The sequence below is a fragment of the Lactuca saligna genome, chromosome 3, assembly GCF_052625555.1.
Source record: "Lactuca saligna cultivar CGN05327 chromosome 3, ASM5262555v1, whole genome shotgun sequence".
NCBI classification, from domain to species: Eukaryota; Viridiplantae; Streptophyta; class Magnoliopsida; order Asterales; family Asteraceae; genus Lactuca; species Lactuca saligna.
Window position 1 is genome coordinate 50,351,098 of NC_136419.1, and position 21,980 is coordinate 50,373,077.

General features: G+C 40.9%; 1 protein-coding gene across 1 annotated transcript; it reads left to right on the forward strand.

Moving 5' to 3' along the window:
• The first annotated feature begins 20,524 nt into the window (after positions 1-20,524).
• LOC145036505 (uncharacterized) lies at positions 20,525-21,184 on the forward strand. The gene has a single exon (XM_078984963.1). The coding sequence runs from the start codon at positions 20,633-20,635 to the stop codon at positions 21,020-21,022; it is 390 nt and encodes a 129-aa protein (XP_078841089.1). The 5' UTR covers positions 20,525-20,632; the 3' UTR covers positions 21,023-21,184.
• The last annotated feature ends 796 nt before the right edge of the window (positions 21,185-21,980 follow it).

The following is a 21,980-nucleotide window of genomic DNA, read 5'->3' on the forward strand; positions in this document are numbered from 1 at the left end:
GTGGGGAGCGTCGATCCTTTTTGTCAAGAAAAAGGATGGTTCACACTGGATGTGCATTGATTACCGGGAGTTAAACAAGTTGACAGTCAAGAACCGTTACCCACTACCAAGAATCGACGATTTGTTCGACCAGTTGCAGGGAACGTCTTGGTTCTCCAAGATTGATCTGAGGTCGGGATATCATCAAATGAGAGTACGGGATGAGGATATCCAAAAGACGGTGTTCAGAACTCGTTATGGGCATTACGAGTTCGTGGTGATGCCTTGCGGGCTCACCAATGCACCGGTGACGTTCATGGATCTCATGAACAGGGTGTGCAGGCCGATGTTGGATCATTTAGTGATCGTGTTCATTGATGATATTTTGGTGTATTCGAGATCCAGAGAGCAACATGAGGAGCATTTGAGGGAGATCCTCGAGTTCTGAGATCGGAGAGGCTTTACGCCAAATTCTCCAAGTGCGAGTTCTGGTTACGGGAGGTCCAGTTTTTGGGGCATCTCGTCAACCAGAATGGGATTTTGTTCGATCCAGCCAAGATTGAGGCGGTTATGAGGTGGGAGGTGCCGAGATTGCCCATCGAGATCAGAAGTTTCCTTGGGTTGGCGGGCTATTATCGGAGATTTATCAGGGATTTCTCTAAGATCGTCGTGCCACTCACCAGGTTGACCCGGAAGGGTGTCGCTTTTTCATGGGGTCCAGAGCAGCAGACATCGTTTGAGACACTTCGCCAGAGATTATGCGAAGCCCCAGTATTAGCCCTCCTTGAAGGGATGGAGGATTTTGTGGTATACTGTGACGCATCGATATCAGGGTTGGGTGTAGTACTTATGCAGAGGGGGCATGTGATAGCATATGCATTGAGGCAGCTAAAGCCTCATGAGACAAGGTATCCCACCCACGATCTGGAGTTGGGGGCAGTCGTGTTCGCCCTCAAGATCTAGCATCACTATTTGTACGGGTTCGGTGTACTATATACATGGACCACAAGAGCTTAAAGTATTTGATGGATCAGCCCAATCTGAATATGCGCTAAAGGAGATGGTTGGATGTGGTAAAGGATTACGATTGTGAGATCCTGTACCACCCGGGCAAGGCTAATGTTGTAGCTGATGCCCTGACCCGTAGGGCAGAGAGTGCCCCGATTCGAGACATCTGTATGCGGATGACAGTGATGGCTCCAGTGTTGGACACCATTCGGGAGGCCCAGGCAAAGGCCATGAGGCCGAAGAACTTTAAGAGAGAGCGGGTGATTGGGCAGGTACCGGAGTTCGTTACCTATAGTCGCGGGCTTATGACCATTCAAGGTCGGATTTGGGTTCCGTATGCAAGCGGGGCGCGCACCACATTGATGGAGGAGGTGCATAGATTGAGATTCTCGATCCATCCCGGGGCCACTAAGATGTATTTGGATCTGAAGAAAGATTATTGGTGGCCCTGTATGAAGAGGGATGTAACATGGTTTGTTGAGAGGTGCTTGACATGTCGTAGGATTAAGGCCGAGCACCAGCGTCCGCATGGCAAGTTGCAGCCACTTGAGGTTCCCCAATGGAAGTGGGAACAGATTTCTATGGATTTTCATCACCAAATTGCCGAGGACTACGAGGGGTGTCGATGCAATTTGGGTGATCATCGACCCGCTGACGAAGAGCGCTCACTTTCTTGCTATCAGTGAGGGCTCTTCTGCAGAGAGGTTGGCCGAGTTGTATGTGAGAGAGGTGGTATCACAACATGGAGTGCCGATCTTGATTGTGTCAGATCGGGATGTACGTTTCACTTCCAGATTCTGGAAGAAGTTCCATGAGGAGTTGGGCACAAAGCTGCATTTCAGTACCGCCTACCATCCACAGACGGACGGACAGAGTAAGAGGATGATTCAGACACTCGAGTACATGCTCCTAGCATGCGTGTTGGACTTCGGAGGAATTTGGGACATGCACTTGTCGTGCCGAGCTTTCTTATAACAACAGCCACCATTCGAGTATCGGTATGCCTCCCTTTGAGTTGTTGTATGGGCGGCGGTGTCGGACTCCCATCTGCTGGGGAGAGGTCGGGCAGCGAGTGTTGGGTAGCACTGAGTTAGTGCTTCAGATGACAGAGCATATACAGCAGGTCAGGTAGAGATTGTTGACAGCTCAGAGTCGCCAGAAGAGTTAAATGGATAGGAGACGATCTGAGCTCGAGTTTCAGGTCGGAGATTTTGTACTCTTGAAGGTGTCTCCTTGGAAATGAGTGATCCGGTTCAGGAAGAGGGTCAAGTTGGGGCCCCGTTACATCGGTCCATTTAGAGTGTCTGCGCAGGTGGGCAAGGTAGCATATCTTTTGGAGCTACCTGCGGAGTTGAGCCAGATTCATGATACCTTCCACGTATCTCAGCTGAGGAAGTATATAGCCGACGAGTCGGCACTGGTACTGTTAGAGGATATTCAGGTGGATGCGAGCCTGAATTATGTTGAGAGACCGATTGCGATCTTGGACCGGAAGATCAAGATTCTAAGGAACAAGGAGGTGCCTCTGGTTCAGGTCCAGTGGCAACATCGGAGAGGGTCCGAGGTGACTTGGGAGTCGGAGTCAGAGATGCGGGAGCAGCATCCGGAGTTGTTTGCAGCATGAGACTTCGAGGGCTAAGTCTGGTTCTAGTGGGGGAGAATTGTAACATCCCGAATTCAAGTGTGTTTCTTAAACCCTTCTCCTTTTCCCAAGTTGTCAAGTTAAGCCCCTTAAATGAATTGTTAGGCTAGTGAGTACGCTGCACGTACTTGCCACCATTCCAGAGAGTAAAACCCTAATAGAGAGTCCTCCTTCGTTTCTAGCTAGTGTGTTGGTGTTCTAAGTGTCACTTCAAGGTGGTGGAAGAGAAGAAGAGGCCATTTTGGAAGCTAGGATTTGTGGGCAAGAGTAGATCCGAGCTTTTCAGAGGTTGGAGCTTCTTCCTGAGGTAAAAAGCTCAAAACTTGCCTTATGAGCAAATGGTCTCCATTGGCCTAGATCTATCATATTTTAGGACTATAAGAGTTGTATGTTCATAAAAATGCAATCTTGGACATAAATATTGAGCCATGCATGAGATCTAGACCTTTTGAGGAAAAAGGAAAGGTGTTAGAGGGTGTAGGGACCTTTACAGCCATGCAAAGTCTTAAAGGTTTCGACTTTATGGGATAAGAGACTTAGGGAGAGTCAGATCTGGAAGTTAAATGAGTGTCTTAACCATTTAAGACCAAAATCCAAGGAAAGGCTGAAACTGAGACTTACGTTCGGTGTAACTCTCAGTACGCGCAGAGTAAGGGGTTGAGACCGCGATAGTGGTTCACCGGCGTACGCCCCACGTACAGAGGAGGTACACGCTGCGTACTGCCTCCTGTTGACTTCCATTGACTTTTAGGGTTTTGGTCAACCTTTGGACTTGTAGGGTCAGGGAGGGGTAAAATTGTCTTTTACCCTTTTGTGGAATTGTAGAGTGGATTTAATCTAGCCTTTGAGAGCCATTATTTATTTGAGAGTGTTGTTATGTGTTTAGGCGGGGGCTAGACCAGTGTGTTCGAGTGCGAGATTATCTGAGATACCCGAGGTGAGTCTTTTCACTATACATTACCTAGAGTGGTATATATGTGTACACCGGAGGGTCTTGTGTGTTATGTGTATGTATGAGATTATGTGCAATGTGATATATGTATGCTATGTGATTGTATAGACTGGACCGGAGGGTCCAACGATATAGACCGGACCGAAGGTTCCAACGATACAGACCGGGCTGAAGGGCCCAACGATAGTGTTTGTGTGATGTGTTTCAGGTACCAGTGAGGATCGCGGGAAGGCGCCGGCATGACCAGTACACACTATCGGAGTTTCATATATTGATCTTGGGATGTGATTTTATGGATTTGTTATGTGATACATTGAGAAATGTGAATTTTTATGGATGAAATTGCATTATTTAAAAGTGAAAACTTGTTTTAAAGTTTACGTTGTTACAAGTTTCCTTCTTTCTCTTAGATCCTGCAATACCATCAAAATGTGATCATCACATCATGTATTAAGAGTCTATGAAAAAGAACTTATTAAAATAATGGAGTTAGATAATGGATATACCTGAAGTAGAGTCACACAACTTAAATTTACCATATCTAAGATCTCTCAGGTAGTCTGGGCAGCTTCGCAACCAATTTCTCTTTAATTGGCAATAGAAACATAAGGACCTTTTAGGATTAGTACATGGAACTATCTTATAACTAGCATTTCTCTTTACCATACGATCAAATGGTTTGACCTTGGCCTATCCCTTTCCATTGGGAAGAGAAATCTTTTCTGGACCACCATTGTCACCATTGTCCATATAACTTAGGAAATGAAAGGAGAACCCAATCAATGGCTTGCTCCCTATATAAAATCATACCTGATCTTTCCAATTCGTCAATGTATGATTTCATTTTCAGAACATGCGTACACACAAAATTTCCATCTTTATGTTTTCATGCCAATAGGGCTTGAGTAGTTTCGTATCTTTCAACTCGTGACACGGGGAGAATTATTGGAGGAGGAGGAAGATTTGGAGAAGCATGATATCTATTTCCATCATTGTTCGAAGAAGGGAACATACTTTCACCTTGATCATAATGTGGAAGATCATCTTCAGAAGGTAGAGGAAGACCATTATTTTCTTGACTTGACATCTATAAAGGGAGAAAAGAGAATTCAAGTTAGTTGATATTTAATCCTTAATTATTAATCCATAAATTTAAATTAAGGCTATGATCCATATTTTCGATTCGAACGTTAAAGATGGATGCCGTAATCAAATTCGAATCTATTTTAAGTAGGTAAGGCGTTTACCAGTTTCAGTCTTATGAAACTCCTAGATCTTTTGAGATTCATTGAATCTAATCAATGGCATCTTTAATCTCGATTATGCTCTCACTTTTGTGACTGGGATGTCGAGGATCACAAACGAGATGTGAATAACCATGCAAATTAGCTTGGTACTCTCGATGTCATTTATCATCTCATTTTAATGTGTCGGTTAACCACACGCGCTCCATTAATCAACGATAATTTTCGAGACACCCATTATCATTCTTTATTAGTCCCTCATTAGTGTGTCAGTTAACCACACACGCTCCACTAACGAATTATAAAGTGTAATGTACAATTTCATGGATTAGCAAACAAATTCACATTTTCCTAAAGTAACTAAGAGTGAGATTTTTCAAATAGTTTAGTTACTTTACATCATTATACTTTTAATGAGGTTATATTGTCTTATCAAACTTGTTCGGCTAACGACCCTCTACCATACAAGAGAGTGGTGGATAAGAGTATATACCCAATGGTGGTCATTTTACAGGTCGCTTCCTTAAACTCCCCTTATAGTATGGCTTCATGAATTAGGCGTACTAGCGGTTCGATTGACTTTTCCTACACATATAATATATATTTAAACTTTTAATTATATACATAGTATAAGGTGTATTTTAAAACATCTTAAAATTTCAAAGGTTTAATCTTTTAATAAATTAAACTTTTAATTAAATTTAACCCATTTATGGATTTATTGATTATCTTTTAGTTAATCACTTAATTAAATTAATAATAAGATCCATAATGATGTATTTTAAACTTTTCAAAATACTAGGGTTTATTTTTAAATTTTGAAAATTAAGAAATTGATTTTAATTTAAAAGTAAACCAATCATGAATTCAAGATAAGGATATGTAATTACTTAGATAATTATTTATTTTACTTATTTAAAACATTATTCAAGGTAATTATCGTAATCGATTTATGAGATAAGCAGAAAATCTAAGTTTTGTGGATTTGACTGTCCAACACTACAAAATGACGATTCCGTTTGCTTCTCCTTGTTCAATTTCAACCATTTATCAATTCAATAGAAAACTAAACCTATGCTCTAATACCATTAATGGGTTTTATGCATAACATATAAAATCTTATGTGTGCATGCAACCTTAATACTTGATCTATGTTTTCTCTAATTGAACATACAACTTTGAACAACAAAATAGAAACCCTAGAACACTAGCATATAATCAAAATACAAATAGGGTTAGGAAAAACATACCTTTAAGATTGTAATTGTAAACAATCTTTAATCCTTACTTGAAAACTTTTTGTAGCAAGCACCACAAGTGTCACGCCTCTAATGGTTCACACCCAAACCCTAGCAGCTAAAGGACTTGAACAGAGAGAGGAGAATAGAAGCAAAAATCGGAATTTCCTCTAAGAAATAAGGAATGGACGAAATTAAACCCAAATATGGGTTTGTATAGGTGTTAGGAAGGTATCTCCAAGATAACCCTAATCCCTTAACTTCCCCCTAAGGCATCCAAGGCACCCTTAGAGCCCAAGAAACCCTAAAAACATTCTAGATTTCATTCCCTCTCTTTATGGGAGGTTCTAGAATTCCTCAATGCTCAACTATTGAACATTGTGACCTTTAGTCCTCCTACTTTTAATTAATTCAATTAATCTCAAAATTAATCCAATTAATTTCTGATTAATTATTAATTAAATAATACTATTTCCAATTAATATATTATTCTATAATATATTAACAAATTACTTATTTTGATTTCTAATTAATTTATTAACCATATAATAAATTAATAAATCATTCTCTCTCTCTCTCTAAAAGTTATCATATTCAATTACTAGGTCTGAGGGTAACCTAAAAGGATTGTGCTACTATCAAGTCAAGTTTATATAAATTATATTTATGGGTTTAGACACATAATCCAACACAAATAATGACCAATCTCAAATATAACTCAAAATACCCTCATGTCAAACTTGTTTAAACCCTGGTCAAAGTGAAAAAAAAAAATCACTTCACACTTGAAAGTCGCACAACCGCTAGTCACGTCGTGACCCCTAGAGGTCACGTCATGACCTAATAAGTCCAAAATAGTCGAGGAACCCCATCCTCACGTCATGACACTCCATGTTGTCACACCCCAAAACCAAGAATGGCGGAAATGTTCCGGGGCGGAGGACGTCATGTAAAGTATCACAACACAGTAAATGTAAATAAGCAAACAACATCATCCATTGCATTAAATATAAAATTTTAATACAAGCGTGTTCCGTACAGTTCTAGACACCAAAAATATAATGTAAATCAAAATAGTATGATGAGTCTTGAATGCGCTCCATCTTCTCAAAAGCTAGCATCGGTACCTGTCTACTGATGACCTGAGAATACAAGTTATTTTGAAAGAGTTTATCAGCATTAAGCTGGTGAATTCATAAGTATTTTAGTGTCGAGGTTTATTATCAAAACGTTTAAACCTGTCGCAAGTATGAGTTGTAAATGTATGTAAGTGTTTGTAAAAATTTGAATCTCTCAAAAAAACCTATATTTTCTGTTAAAGTAGCCCTCTACCAAGGCTTAACTGTTTTGTATGCTCGTTTGATGTAAAAGTGTGTAATTTCCCAAGTGTAACTATCATTTAACAAAATATAGTTTGTATATTAAAGTTTAAGTGAGGTTATCACCAAAATGTAATGGGTAAATTATTGTAGTACGGTAGTTTTGTTTTATATGAACTACTGCTGTACTAACTACCTTAAACCGGGTTTATATTAAGGTATCGTGTGATAAATTGCACCATACTATCGACTGGTAACATCGACAACGTATAGTCGAAAAATAAGGTATGACGTTTGGCACCCGCAGACCTATCGGTCCCACTGTAGCTAGCAGCGAGGTGTAGGATAGTCAATCCAGTATAGATCTATACGCAAACTCATGCTCTCCCTCCAAGAGACTCTGGCTACAACTCGGGTCATGTCAATTAAGACATGCTCCCATACAGTGGATCACAATTGTTAACGTATTCGTGTATATGCAATATAATGTTACTTGTTCTAGTATCGTTGTATATGTTCTCTTAGTAATAAGTATTGACTCCTGAATGAACTGACTCGTTGATCTAGAAATTGTAGTAGTATGATCCCGTGTTACCCCGATGGTAACTTACTAACGAGGTGCTGATAAGTATGAATATGGAAGTACTTTTATGTCAATACATGTATATATGATATATAACTAATATTGAAACGACCCTCGGATGGTCACCCGAAATTCCACCAGACCACATCCAAATCGAGGAAAAGGAAATAGGACAGGTGGCTTTCCTAAGCCCTTTAAACATTATTTATACAGCTATACATATATGGGCATGCAAATTTATAGGTAGTAAAACAAAGTTTACAATAAAGCATTTGATAAGTAAAAGAGTTTGTAAAACATTTTAAAGTAAAACAGTTTGAACAGTGATAAAATCATTGGTTTCCTAGTTATTAATCACATGTGATTAATGCAATCACATGTGATCGAAGCAATAACTATAAGTGTTTAACGTGTATTCCCCCCCCCCCCCCCATAAAGTATTTAAACATTTAAAAGCATTTCAAAGGTTGAATAAAGGGGTATGAACTCACTTGGAAGTTTGAAGATAGCGAGATCGAAAACCAGGTAGAGTTTCGTCTCGGGAAACGGATTTTTCTCGGGAATCTCGGGAGTAAAATCGACTCTCGGGACTTGAGCAAAAAGACCAGAGCTTCAGGTTTGAACGGGCACAGAAATCGAGGCAAGATCGTGAGAGAAAGAGAGAAAATTAACAAATTTTTCGGAAAGGCTCGCATCCCTTTTATAGGGGTGCTGAACCGCCTCCGAACGCGGGGCGTACGGGCGTACGCAGTGCGTACCCGTACGTCATCGCTTACATATTTCGGATGGAGCGGGTCGGATGGGACGGCGGGTCAGGTAGCTTCGCATAGGGCGACGTGGACAATCCGAGGCCGTGCCCTCGAGTACGCGGGGAGTACGAGGGTACGCGGCGCGTACCTCGGCCCTAGGCTGACTCCTTTTCGGATAATACCGAATTTTTAATAAAAATTATATATAAATTATTTATCAAACTTCAAAAATTCATATCTCCTTCATACGAACTCCGTTTTCAACGTTCTTTATATCCCCGCGAAGGTGAGACTACGATCTACAACTTTCGTTTAGATTCCATTGGCAAATTCCGAAATTATTTTTATTATTTATTTATTAAAATGACGTGATCAAGGAATCTCTTTAAAAATTCATAACTTCTTTATCTGACGTCGGTTTTTGCCAGACTTTTTACCGTTGAAATACCATTGTCGAGACCTTCGATTCTCATTTAGGTCATTCCGGCCAAATGTCGCTCGATCTCCGTTTTGAGTTTTTAGTTGTCTGTTGCTAAGCTGAACTTGGAAAAATCATAACTTCAATATACGAAGTCGGATTTGGGCGTTCTTTTTACGTACGATCATGGTTTAATGAGATTTAAACATAGAAGAATTTAAATAGAAACTTTTTGGACATTTTATTATCAAAGTTAATTTTATTAACTCAAAAATGTTTACAATACTTGACCTATTAGGCCATTACAAAGAGTTGAAATATCGGGTTGTCACATCATCCCCCCGTTAGAGGGAATTTCGTCCCGAAATTCAAAGTAAGAGAACACTCGTGGATTAGGGAAATAGATGTGGGTACTTGTGTTGCATCTGATCTTCGCGTTCCCATGTGAATTCAGGTCCCCGCTTAGCGTTCCAGCGAACCTTCACGATGGGTATGCGACTTTGTTTTGTTTGCTTGACCTCTCGGTCCATGATTTCTACTGGTTCTTCCACAAAATTGAGGCTCTCATTGATCTCGATCTCGTCGAGTGGGATTACGAGAGTCTCATCGGATAGACACTTTTTCAAGTTAGATATGTGGAATGTAGGATGTACGTTACGAAGTGCGCCTGGTAGATCGAGTTTGTAAGCTACGGGGCCGACTCTTGCAAGAATTTCGAAAGGCCCTATGTACCTCGGATTAAGCTTCCCACGCTTGCCGAAGCGTATCAAGCCCTTCCAGGGTGAGACTTTGAGAAGGACTCGGTCTCCCACCTGAAATTCCAAAGGTTTCCTTCGTTTATCTGCGTAGCTCTTCTGTCGGTCTCTAGAGGCTTTCAATCGTTCACAGATCTGAACGATCTTCTTTGTCGTTTCCCGGATGATTTCCGGACCGGTAAGAGTAATGTCGGAAGCTTGCCCCCTTGCTAGTTGGGTATCACCCACCTCAGCCCAGCACAGAGGGGATCTGCACTTTCGGCCGTAGAGGGCTTCAAATGGAGCAGCCTTGATGCTCGTGTGATAACTGTTATTATAGGAAAACTCGACAAGGGGTAAATGATTATCCCATGCCTTCCCAAAGTCAATCACGCAGGCTCGCAACATATCTTCCAGTGTTTGGATGGTCCTCTCACTCTGTCCGTCGGTCTGAGGATGGTAGGCTGTGCTCATGTCTAGCCTTGTTCCTAGGGAATGTTGTAGTGATTGCCAAAATCTTGAGGTAAACCTACTATCTCTATCGGAGATAATGGACATAGGTACACCATGTAGCCATACGATTTCCCTAATGTATGTTCTCGTAAGTTTCTCCATCTTGTCGGTTTCTTTGATAGGTAGGAAGTGTGCAGACTTGGTTAATCTATCGACGATGACCCATATGGTATCAAGTCCACCCATTGTCTTGGGCAACTTGGTTATGAAATCCATAGTGATCCGCTCCCACTTCCATTCTGGGATCTCTGGTTGTTGCAATAAACCAGAGGGCTTCTGGTACTCGACCTTAACCTTTGCGCAAGTAAGGCATTTACTCACGAAGGTAGCAATCTCTGCTTTCATATTAGGCCACCAGTATAACTTTTTAAGATCCAGATACATCTTATCTGAACCTGGGTGGACGGAATACCGAGTGTTGTGCGCCTCGGTCATGACCAAGTCTCGAAAACCAACGTGTTTCGGTGTCCAGATCTGATCCATGAAATATAAGGCTCCGTCACCCTTGGCTTCTAAATTCTTGTCCATTCCTCTGAGGGATTCACTCGTCACATTTTCAGGTTTCATGGCTTCAAGTTGGGCCGTCTGAATTTGATTAGACAAGTGTGAATGGATGGTTATTGACAATGACTTGATTTTTCGACCAGAATATTTCTTCCGACTTAGGGCGTCTGCTACTACGTTGGCTTTACCCGGATGATAACGAATATCGCATTCGTAATCACTGAGTAGCTCGACCCACCGTCGTTGTCTCATGTTGAGCTCCTTTTGATCGAAAATGTGTTGTAAACTCTTGTGGTCGGTAAAGATAGTGCTCTTCGTTCCATACAAGTAATGTCTCCAGATCTTCAGAGCAAACACCACTGCTCCTAGTTCAAGATCGTGGGTCGTGTAGTTAACCTCGTGTGTCTTCAACTGCCTCGAGGCGTAGGCGATGACCTTACCTCGCTGCATTAGGACACATCCAAGCCCTTGATTCGATGCATCGCAATAGACTACGAAGTCTTCTATTCCTTCGGGAAGGGATAGTATTGGTGCGGTGCACAAGGCTCGTTTGAGCGTTTGGAACGCTCTTTCTTGTTTCTCTTCCCAGTCAAAGGCCACACCTTTCTGGGTTAGGGTCGTAAGAGGTTTCGCTATTCGGGAGAAGTTCTGAATGAATCTGCGGTAGTAGCCAGCAAGACCTAGAAATTGACGAATTTATGTCGGCGTCTTAGGTGCTGACCAGTTCTCAATGGCTTTAATTTTGGATGGGTCCACGTGGATTCCCTCTTCACTTACCACGTGTCCTAAGAATTCGACTCTCCGGATCCAAAATTCACATTTCTTGAACTTCGCATAAAGCTTCTCTTTTCGTAATGTCTCTAGAACTTGTCGCAGGTGATCGCCATGCTCTTTCTTACTTCGGGAGTAGATCAGGATGTCGTCAATGAAAACGATGACGAACTGATCCAAATAAGGTCGGCATACTCTATTCATCAGATCCATGAAGACTGCGGGCGCATTGGTCAATCCGAATGGCATCACCACGAACTCGTAATGTCCGTAACGAGTTCGGAAGGCTGTCTTCGGCACATCCTCCTCTAGCACTCGTAACTGGTGATATCCGGATCTTAGATCAATCTTAGAAAAATAGTTCGCCCCTTGCAGTTGGTCGAATAGATCATCTATGCGAGGCAGAGGGTAACGATTCTTGACTGTCAGTTTGTTGAGTTCTCTGTAGTCAATACACATACGGAATGATCCGTCTTTCTTCTTAACGAACAAGACCGGTGCTCCCCAAGGTGAGAAACTTGGTCTTATAAAGCCCTTGTTGAGCACTTCGTTAAGTTGACCAGAGAGTTCCTGCATCTCAGCTGATGCTAAGCGGTAGGGCGACTTGGCTACTGGGGTAGCTCCTGGGACTAAGTCGATTCTGAACTCGACCTATCGTTGCGGAGGTAACCCGGGTAGTTCTTCTGGGAAGATGTTGGGGAAGTCGCTCACTACAGGGATGTTCTTTAGTCCTTTTGTTTCGAGGCTCGTGTCAACGACGTGAGCAAGGAATGCATGGTATTCCTTACGCAGATACTTCTGTGCTTGAATACTTGATATGATGCGAAGACTTGCACCGGGTTTGTCGCCGTAGACTATAAGAGTTTCGTTAGATGGAAGGTTTAAACGGACTGCTTTCTCGTAGCACATGATGTCGGCGCGGTGAAGGCTTAACCAATCCATGCCAACGATAACGTCGAAACTCTTTATTGAGACTGGCATGAGGTCGATTGGGAATGAATGGTTATCTAGAGTTAGGGTACAACCTAAATATATGCTACTCGTACTTTCAGTTTTTCCATTAGCCATTTCTACTGTGAATAGTTCTTTGAGTGCATGTGGTGGTTGATTAAGCATGCGAGTAAATTTATGGTTTACGAAGCTTCGCTCCGCTCCACTATCGAATAGAATGCATGCATAGGAGTCATCGAGGAGGAACGTACCAGTCACCACTGTCGGGTCAGCAACTGCCTCTCCGTGGCCTATCGCTAGTACCCTCCCTGCTCCGCCAGCATTTTTCGCCTTGGGGCAGTCCCTCTTATAGTGGCCTGCTTCGCCACATCCATAGCAGGTCGGGCTCGCGCCAGAGCCGGGGACTTGGGCGATTGGTCTCGCCGGAGATTTACAGAAACGGACTGTGTGTCCTCTCCTGTGGCAGTTAGAGCACTGCATTTCATGGCAGGGGCCATTGTGGTGGTAGTTGCATTTGTTGCACTTGGGCGAACTTCCAGCGTACCCACCCACCAGAGTAGTAGTAGCAGCAGCAGGGGTTATTGCGGCATGTATTGCCACAATTTGCTGCTTTTTGGCAGCCTGTTGCTTCTTCTTTTCATCCCAGAATTTCCGCTTAGTATCAGCGGGTTTTGAGAGTTCCGGGATGGCTAGGGTGGTTGTGGTTACAGGGGTTTTGACTCCATGGTCAATGAGTCGTTGTGCCAATCGTTTGGCACTGTCGAAGGTAGCGGGGTTTGATGCTAGAACATTCCCCTGATACGGAGGCACAAGCCCCCATATGTATCTTTCGATCTTTTTCCCTTCAGTGGGAACCATATTAGGGCAGAGGGCCACCAGTTCGATGAATCTGGCGGTGTAAGCGATAATGTTGGTGCCCTTCATGGTCAGGCTCCAAAGCTCCTGCTCTAGTTTCTAAATCTCGCCCCTCGGGCAGTATTCCTCAATCATGAGGTCTTTCATCGTTTCCCAGCCTATGTCGTTGGCTACGACAAGAGTTAGAGATTTAACGTGGTCGTTCCACCACGTCAGGGCCTTTCCTTCAAAGGTGCATGCGGCATATTTCACTTTGCTCGCAGCAGGGCATGAACATATTTCGAAGATCGCTTCAGTCTTCTCGAACCATTGCGAGAGGGCAATGACTCCGCCGGTCCCATGAAAGGACTTCGGCTTGCAGTTGGTGAAATCCTTGTAAGAGCACTCTCTCGAGCGCACAGGGGTTTCAACCGGGATTGATTCCACAGGGGTTCCACCTCTGCTGGCATCAGAAGAGTGATACTGAGCCATGGCAGTTGCCACTGCTGCAGCTACGGCAGCATTTAGGGCTGCAGTATCGATGACCGGAGGCGGAGGAGGTGGTGGTGCAGGATTATTCCTGGGAGATTTTCGAGGAGGCATCTTTCAGCTATAAGTTTATAAAGGTAAGAAAAATGGTAAGAATCATTTTGTAAGCAACGTGAGAGTGATACATGGACTAACTAACCATAGCCCAACAGTTGAATGAGTGTTTGAAATCACAACAAGAAATATTAGTAGGAAAACACAAGTGTATAGATTTTTCCCACAATTTAGATAGATTTCAATAATACTGGTATTACTGATGTAATAAGTTCAAGGAAAATCGACCTAACAGTAGGTCTTACATCATACCATATAGAAAAGTTTGACAGTTCTTAGATTCCTAATTAGAGTACTGAAAGTTAGGAATATTTTACAGACAAGTGCTACTTAGAGCACAGATGTTAAAGGCTAATCCTTAACCCTAAAGATAATGATGTACTAGACATCATTTAACGGCGATGAATATTCCTCGGGAGAACCCTAAGGTCTCTCATTTGACGGACCACCTCTTGAAGGTGTTGCTCATGAGCACTTTGACGAGCTCGGAGTTCCATGACTTCAGCTTGAGAGGCAACCAAATGTTGCTGTAGGGTTTCATTGGTTCTCCGGGTCCGTTCCATGTCTTCTTCAAGACGGCGGATGCGGACTGTGTTGACACCTGAGTTGGCATCAATCTCCATGACCCGGTCGATGGCTGCTCTACCTTGCTCGACATTACGAGCTATTCTGCGGATAATGACAGGCAGGGCTCAGTCAGTAGAACCACCATTGCTGATGTTGTAAAAGCTTCGGTCCCCAAAGTATGGTAAGGGTTGACCCTGTTCATCACTCCAATGATTCAAGTTGTTTGCCCATAAGGGAGTAGGACCTGGAAAAGATGGTCGAGGGTTGTTGTTCGGGGGTTGACCTACGAGCGGTAGGTTGTTGACTTCAGGCTCAGAGTCTGATCCATCTGAGAAGCCTTCAGCTTGATGATCATCCAACGGAATTTGGTGTTCATTGTCAGACTCTGCTTCGAGCATTCCTATGTTGCCTTCATTTGGAAAGTACGGGTCGTCGTGATGGAATCTAGCCATTTAAATCTACGCGAGAAGAGAGGTATAAAGATATGTATGTAGTTAATAGCACAAAATACACCTATAGTATTTTAAGTTTAAGTTCCACTGATCTTTTTGTGGCATTGTTGGTAAGTTTTTTTTTTTTTTAGACTTGTTAACACATCACAACTATTCTAGGGCATATGCTAATCACTCCTCGGACCAGCATAGTTGATCAGGCTATGCCATTCCCAGGACTGACCATACATCCCCTAGCTTACCTGTGATATTTAACAATCATAATACTCTTGTTCTTGTCATTGTGACACTGGTTTTAGTATGAATGCAGACTAGTATACTTAATTAACTATTTTAGTATTTAAAGTATAGACTCTTGGTCAGAGTGTTTTAATCCCAAATGGGTTTATAGTTTAGTATATCTTTTATGGGTTGATATACTTGCTTCACTATAAACAATGCTCTGATACCAATCTGTCACACCCCAAAACCAAGAATGGCGGAAATGTTCCGGGGCGGAGGACGTCATGTAAAGTATCACAACACAGTAAATGTAAATAAGCAAACAACATCATCCATTGCATTAAATATAAAATTTTAATACAAGCGTGTTCCGTACAGTTCTAGACACCAAAAATATAATGTAAATCAAAATAGTATGATGAGTCTTGAATGCGCTCCATCTTCTCAAAAGCTAGCATCGGTACCTGTCTACTGATGACCTGAGAATACAAGTTATTTTGAAAGAGTTTATCAGCATTAAGCTGGTGAATTCATAAGTATTTTAGTGTCGAGGTTTATTATCAAAACGTTTAAACCTGTCGCAAGTATGAGTTGTAAATGTATGTAAGTGTTTGTAAAAATTTGAATCTCTCAAAAAAACCTATATTTTCTGTTAAAGTAGCCCTCTACCAAGGCTTAACTGTTTTGTATGCTCGTTTGATGTAAAAGTGTGTAATTTCCCAAGTGTAACTATCATTTAACAAAATATAGTTTGTACATTAAAGTTTAAGTGAGGTTATCACCAAAATGTAATGGGTAAATTATTGTAGTACGGTAGTTTTGTTTTATATGAACTACTGCTGTACTAACTACCTTAAACCGGGTTTATATTAAGGTATCGTGTGATAAATTGCACCATACTATCGACTGGTAACATCGACAACGTATAGTCGAAAAATAAGGTATGACGTTTGGCACCCGCAGACCTATCGGTCCCACTGTAGCTAGCAGCGAGGTGTAGGATAGTCAATCCAGTATAGATCTATACGCAAACTCATGCTCTCCCTCCAAGAGACTCTGGCTACAACTCGGGTCATGTCAATTAAGACATGCTCCCATACAGTGGATCACAATTGTTAACGTATTCGTGTATATGCAATATAATGTTACTTGTTCTAGTATCGTTGTATATGTTCTCTTAGTAATAAGTATTGACTCCTGAATGAACTGACTCGTTGATCTAGAAATTGTAGTAGTATGATCCCGTGTTACCCCGATGGTAACTTACTAACGAGGTGCTGATAAGTATGAATATGGAAGTACTTTTATGTCAATACATGTATATATGATATATAACTAATATTGAAACGACCCTCGGATGGTCACCCGAAATTCCACCAGACCACATCCAAATCGAGGAAAAGGAAATAGGACAGGTGGCTTTCCTAAGCCCTTTAAACATTATTTATACAGCTATACATATATGGGCATGCAAATTTATAGGTAGTAAAACAAAGTTTACAATAAAGCATTTGATAAGTAAAAGAGTTTGTAAAACATTTTGAAGTAAAACAGTTTGAACAGTGATAAAATCATTGGTTTCCTAGTTATTAATCACATGTGATTAATGCAATCACATGTGATCGAAGCAATAACTATAAGTGTTTAACGTGTATTCCCCCCCCCCCCCCCCCCCCATAAAGTATTTAAACATTTAAAAGCATTTCAAAGGTTGAATAAAGGGGTATGAACTCACTTGGAAGTTTGAAAATAGCGAGATCGAAAACCGGGCAGAGTTTCGTCTTGGGAAACGGATTTTTCTCGGGATTCTCGGGAATCTCGGGAGTAAAATCGACTCTCGGGACTTGAGCAAAAAGACCAGAGCTTCGGGGTTTGAACGGGCACGGAAATCGAGGCAAGATTGTGAGAGAAAGAGAGAAAATGAACAAATTTTTCGGAAAGGCTCGCATCCCTTTTATAGGGGTGCTGAACCGCCTCCGAACGCGGGGCGTACGCAGCGCGTACCCGTACGTCATCGCTTATGTATTTCGGATGGAGCGGGTCGGATGGGACGGCGGGTCAGGTAGCTTCGCATAGGGCGACGTGGACGATCCGAGGCCGTGCCCTCGAGTACGCGGGGAGTACGAGGGTACGCGGCGCGTACCTCGGCCCTAGGCTGACTCCTTTTCGGATAATACCGAATTTTTAATAAAAATTATATATAAATTATTTATCAAACTTCAAAAATTCATATCTCCTTCATACGAACTCCGTTTTCAACGTTCTTTATATCCCCGCGAAGGTGAGACTACGATCTACAACTTTCGTTTAGATTCCGTTGGCAAATTCCGAAATTATTTTTATTATTTATTTATTAAAATGACGTGATCAAGGAATCTCTTTAAAAATTCATAACTTCTTTATCTGACGTCGGTTTTTGCCAGACTTTTTACCGTTGAAATACCATTGTCGAGACCTTCGATTCTCGTTTAGGTCATTCCGGCCAAATGTCGCTCGATCTCCGTTTCGAGTTTTTAGCTGTCTGTTGCTAAGCTGAACTTGGAAAAATCATAACTTCAATATACGAAGTCGGATTTGGGCGTTCTTTTTACGTACGATCATGGTTTAATGAGATTTAAACATAGAAGAATTTAAATAGAAACTTTTTGGACATTTTATTATCAAAGTTAATTTTATTAACTCAAAAATGTTTACAATACTTGACCTATTAGGCCATTACAAAGAGTTGAAATATCGGGTTGTCACACATGTGCTCACGCCGTGAGAAAGCTTTGATAAGAAGTTCTTAATGAAACTCTTAGTCTCTTTTTGGCCAAGCAACCAAATCCCCCATTGTGTCTTATTTACTCCAGAACATCATAAAAATCATGGCTTTTTGGACATGCATGTCCCAAACACTAGCAAGGGCACAAAAAGGGAAAATGACACCGAATCTCATGAATGATCAATAAAACTCAACCATCTTCCAGATCTAGCATCTATATTACTCAAGGGATACGGTAGATACATAAAGTTGGCAACTTTATGGATTTCATCCACTATATCATCTTGTACATGAAGGATAAAGCCTAAAACTCAAGATCTAGGCTTATAGACTTATAAAGCAACGAACTTGAAACTCACAAAAGGTCCAAAAGGTGTGCAAATGCTTGGTGGGGAGACGTGAATGCAGAAATGATGGACTAGATGCTCTTCCTCTTTTTCTCATTGGCTAAAATCACCATAAATGAGCTTCAAGATCAAATATGGATACTAGAGTTTCAAATGGGAGTGCAAGGAGATGATGGAGGCTGAGGGTGGGCTAACCCTAACCCTCACTTCCTTTCAATACGGAAATAAAACCCCCCAAAATTAGGGTTTCCTCTCTAGCAGGTCTCACATCGTGAGCCAATATGTGCTAACATTGTGAGCTCAAATGTGGTGCACGTTCTCATTGATCTCCTTACGACGTAACATACATACCTCACATCGTAAGTAGAGTTTTATCCTTTGAACTTTTAAACTTAATAATTGCTCACCTGAACTGAATGTTACAATTGTAAAGGTTCAAGCATAACCCAATGGGTGGATTGTGTTTCTTCATAATCAAAAAAATAATAAGGAAACTTTTCCTCTTGTGATTTTCGGGGTTGTAAGGGACCAGTTTCCTCCTCTCCACCCTCATGATCATACCCATCAAATTCAGTCTAACTTTGAAAACGTTCAACTGGCTCTCCATGTGGAATTATATTATCATCATCAACCAACATCATTAGTTTTGTCTCATCATTCGCAGATTCATCAACATCAACAAGAAGGTCGGTATGAACAACAACTTTACCTTTAGACCTATAATCACCCCCGTCTATAGGGTCATTGTAAGAAGGAACATGATTGGTTATCATCAGTAATAAATTACAAATTTGGTTACACCCAACACCGGAAGAACCATTTCCAAAACAATTTTCCCCGACAAATCGATATCACTTTCCAATACATTATTTACAACAAACAGGTGTACTTTGTTAGGAGGCATAAGACTAATAAAACTAAGAAAATATCTAATATCACTATCGTCAATAATCTGTCTAACTATATTTGATCCAAGACATTGAAAAAATAAGCAAATTTGATCAGCGTGTAACCTGACCTTGGAAGCAACCAACATAACTAACTCAATGAAGTTGATATCATTGCTTATATCTACACCAAATCATGTGTAGTCCGGAGCAATATATTGCATACATCTGTTGATACGTTGCCATTGCCCTCCACTAGAAACTAACATTCGAAAAAGAAAAAAAAATCTCGTATACATACTCATTCTGAAACGTTTATGGAAAGTATTAAACACACAAATATATTAAACACACAAATATATTGCACATATGGAACAAAACCATACAAATACCCTAATTATATCTCTCCGGAATAGCACTTCGGAATGTACGGTCGTTTCAGACTGTAGTCAGGAATACACTTTTTCAGTCCGGAATGTAAAGTATGTCAGATTCCAAACCGAAATCCGACCAACCAACACCAACTCCGAAACATCATCAATATTCCAGAATATTGTATTCCGTATCTCAAGCCCGAAACAAAAGTACACACTCCGAAATATGATATTCCGGAGTATGTGCTTATTTTTGCAATAAAAGATTGAAATGATTATTTTTATTAACAAGTATGTTTATAACAGTTATATTACTCGATTTCCATGTTATCCTTTATCTAATTATTTTTTAGAGTAAATTACATGAATGGTCCCTATGGTTTGAGGTAATTTGCGCGTTTGGTCCCTAACTTATTTTTTTAACTCAGAAGGTCCCTACTGATTGTTTTTATTACGTGTTTGATCCATATTGTTTGTTTTTGTTACGCGCTTGGTCCCTGTCATACTTAAAAAAACTATTATTTAAATAGGAAAAAAAATGATGCGGTACGTAAGGTAAGGTGAGAATGGTGAGATTAGGGGTGTGTTTATTTAAATAAATTAAAAAATAAAGGGAAAAATAGACTTTTTATGTAAGGCAGGGACCAAGCGCGTAACAAAAACAAACAGTAGGGACCTTCCGAGTTAAAAAAATAAGTTACAGACCAAACGCGCAAATTACCTTAAACCATAGGGACCATTCGTGTAATTTACTCTATTTTTTAATACATTTTACTATTTTAGTCCTCTCTCCTTGGTTCTCTACTAAGATACCACGTGTCCACACGTGTCCCATCACCGACCAACGAGGCAACGACTACATCTTCGAAGAAACTCGATTTCCTTTTCTTTCCACCCCTTCACAATTCTCTCATCGTCCACACCACAACAGATCTAGGGTTTTCGTATTCTCCAATCTTCTCTCGGATCAATTAACAATGGCGTTAGAATGGGTTGTCCTCGGCTACGCTGCCGCGGCAGAAGCAGTCATGGTCCTTCTGCTGACCATTCCTGGCCTTGGCCCGCTCCGAAAGGGCTTAGTCGCCGTCATCCGTAACCTCCTCAAACCGTTCCTCTCGATCGTCCCCTTTTGCCTCTTTCTATTCATGGATATCTACTGGAAATACGAGCATCGACCCAACTGTGAGGCGGAATCGTGTACCCCAACGGAGCACTTGCGTCACCAGAAATCCATCATGAAGAGCCAGCGCAACATGTTGTTGATCGTTAGCGCTTTGGTTTTCTATTGGCTGTTGTTTTCCGTGACGCACTTGGTTATTAAGATCGATCAGTTGAATAACAGGGTCGAGAAGTTGAAGAACCAGTAATGATGTGATGGATTTAATCGAATCGGTACTTTTCCACTATTTCCAAATCCGCTGTTATGGGGAAAAGAAGTTTGCGTTTCAAATTTTCTTTTATAATCGATAGTTTTTAAGCGTTGATGTTCTAGACCTTTATATATAAATGGATCCTTACAATTAAGTTGATTTTCCTTTGTGATTTTGATGCTTGTGTTCTTAGTGTTCAATGCCTTTCGTTTACTGTAGACTGTAGATGAACAACAGAGTGAAAATATTTTAATGATCACTCTTCCCTTTTGCCCAAATTCGTTATTGCTTCATATCTCCATGACATATTCTGCATCCAGAATGTATTTAAATCGAGAATAATACATCTGATGTGGTATTTCTTTTAGTTGGTTTATTCCATTGAGATCCCAGGTATCTTTGGAAATTTAATGTACATTGATTTCATGGTTCTATGTTCAACCTGATTGAGAATGTTGTAGTAAGGTCTTTGTTGCTTTATATTTAGGTAAGAACATCAACTGTTAATTACAGGGTTACAAATATTTCACCTTGCTAATCATCCTGGAAGCATTTTATTAGTTACTAATAAAATGTTTGACAAAATAAGCATATATGATCACATGCATATACTACATGTGTATTGTTTTTTGTCATAAGATCGAGAAAAGTTGAGCATAATAATTGATTCTAGTTGCTTGATTACGAGCCAAGAAGATTAACATTAATAGTATGTACCTTTACACTCATATTTCTCTTTTGTTGATGCTCGTATGCTACTCATGTTCCATGAATGCATGTTGCTTATACACAAAGTGATGGCGGTAATAATATAAATTCATAAAAATACTTATACTTATATAGAGAATTGGGATGTCACATTTAGGCATCATATGCTATAGGAATTATTGATAAGAAGATGCGTTAAAGTATGACTTGGAAATTAGTGATTTGAATGAATAACCGACTTAAAAAA

Excerpts from the sequence above, each read along its gene's own strand:
- LOC145036505 (XM_078984963.1), top strand. The coding sequence starts at position 20,633 with ATGGCGTTAGAATGGGTTGTCCTCGGCTACGCTGCCGCGGCAGAAGCA.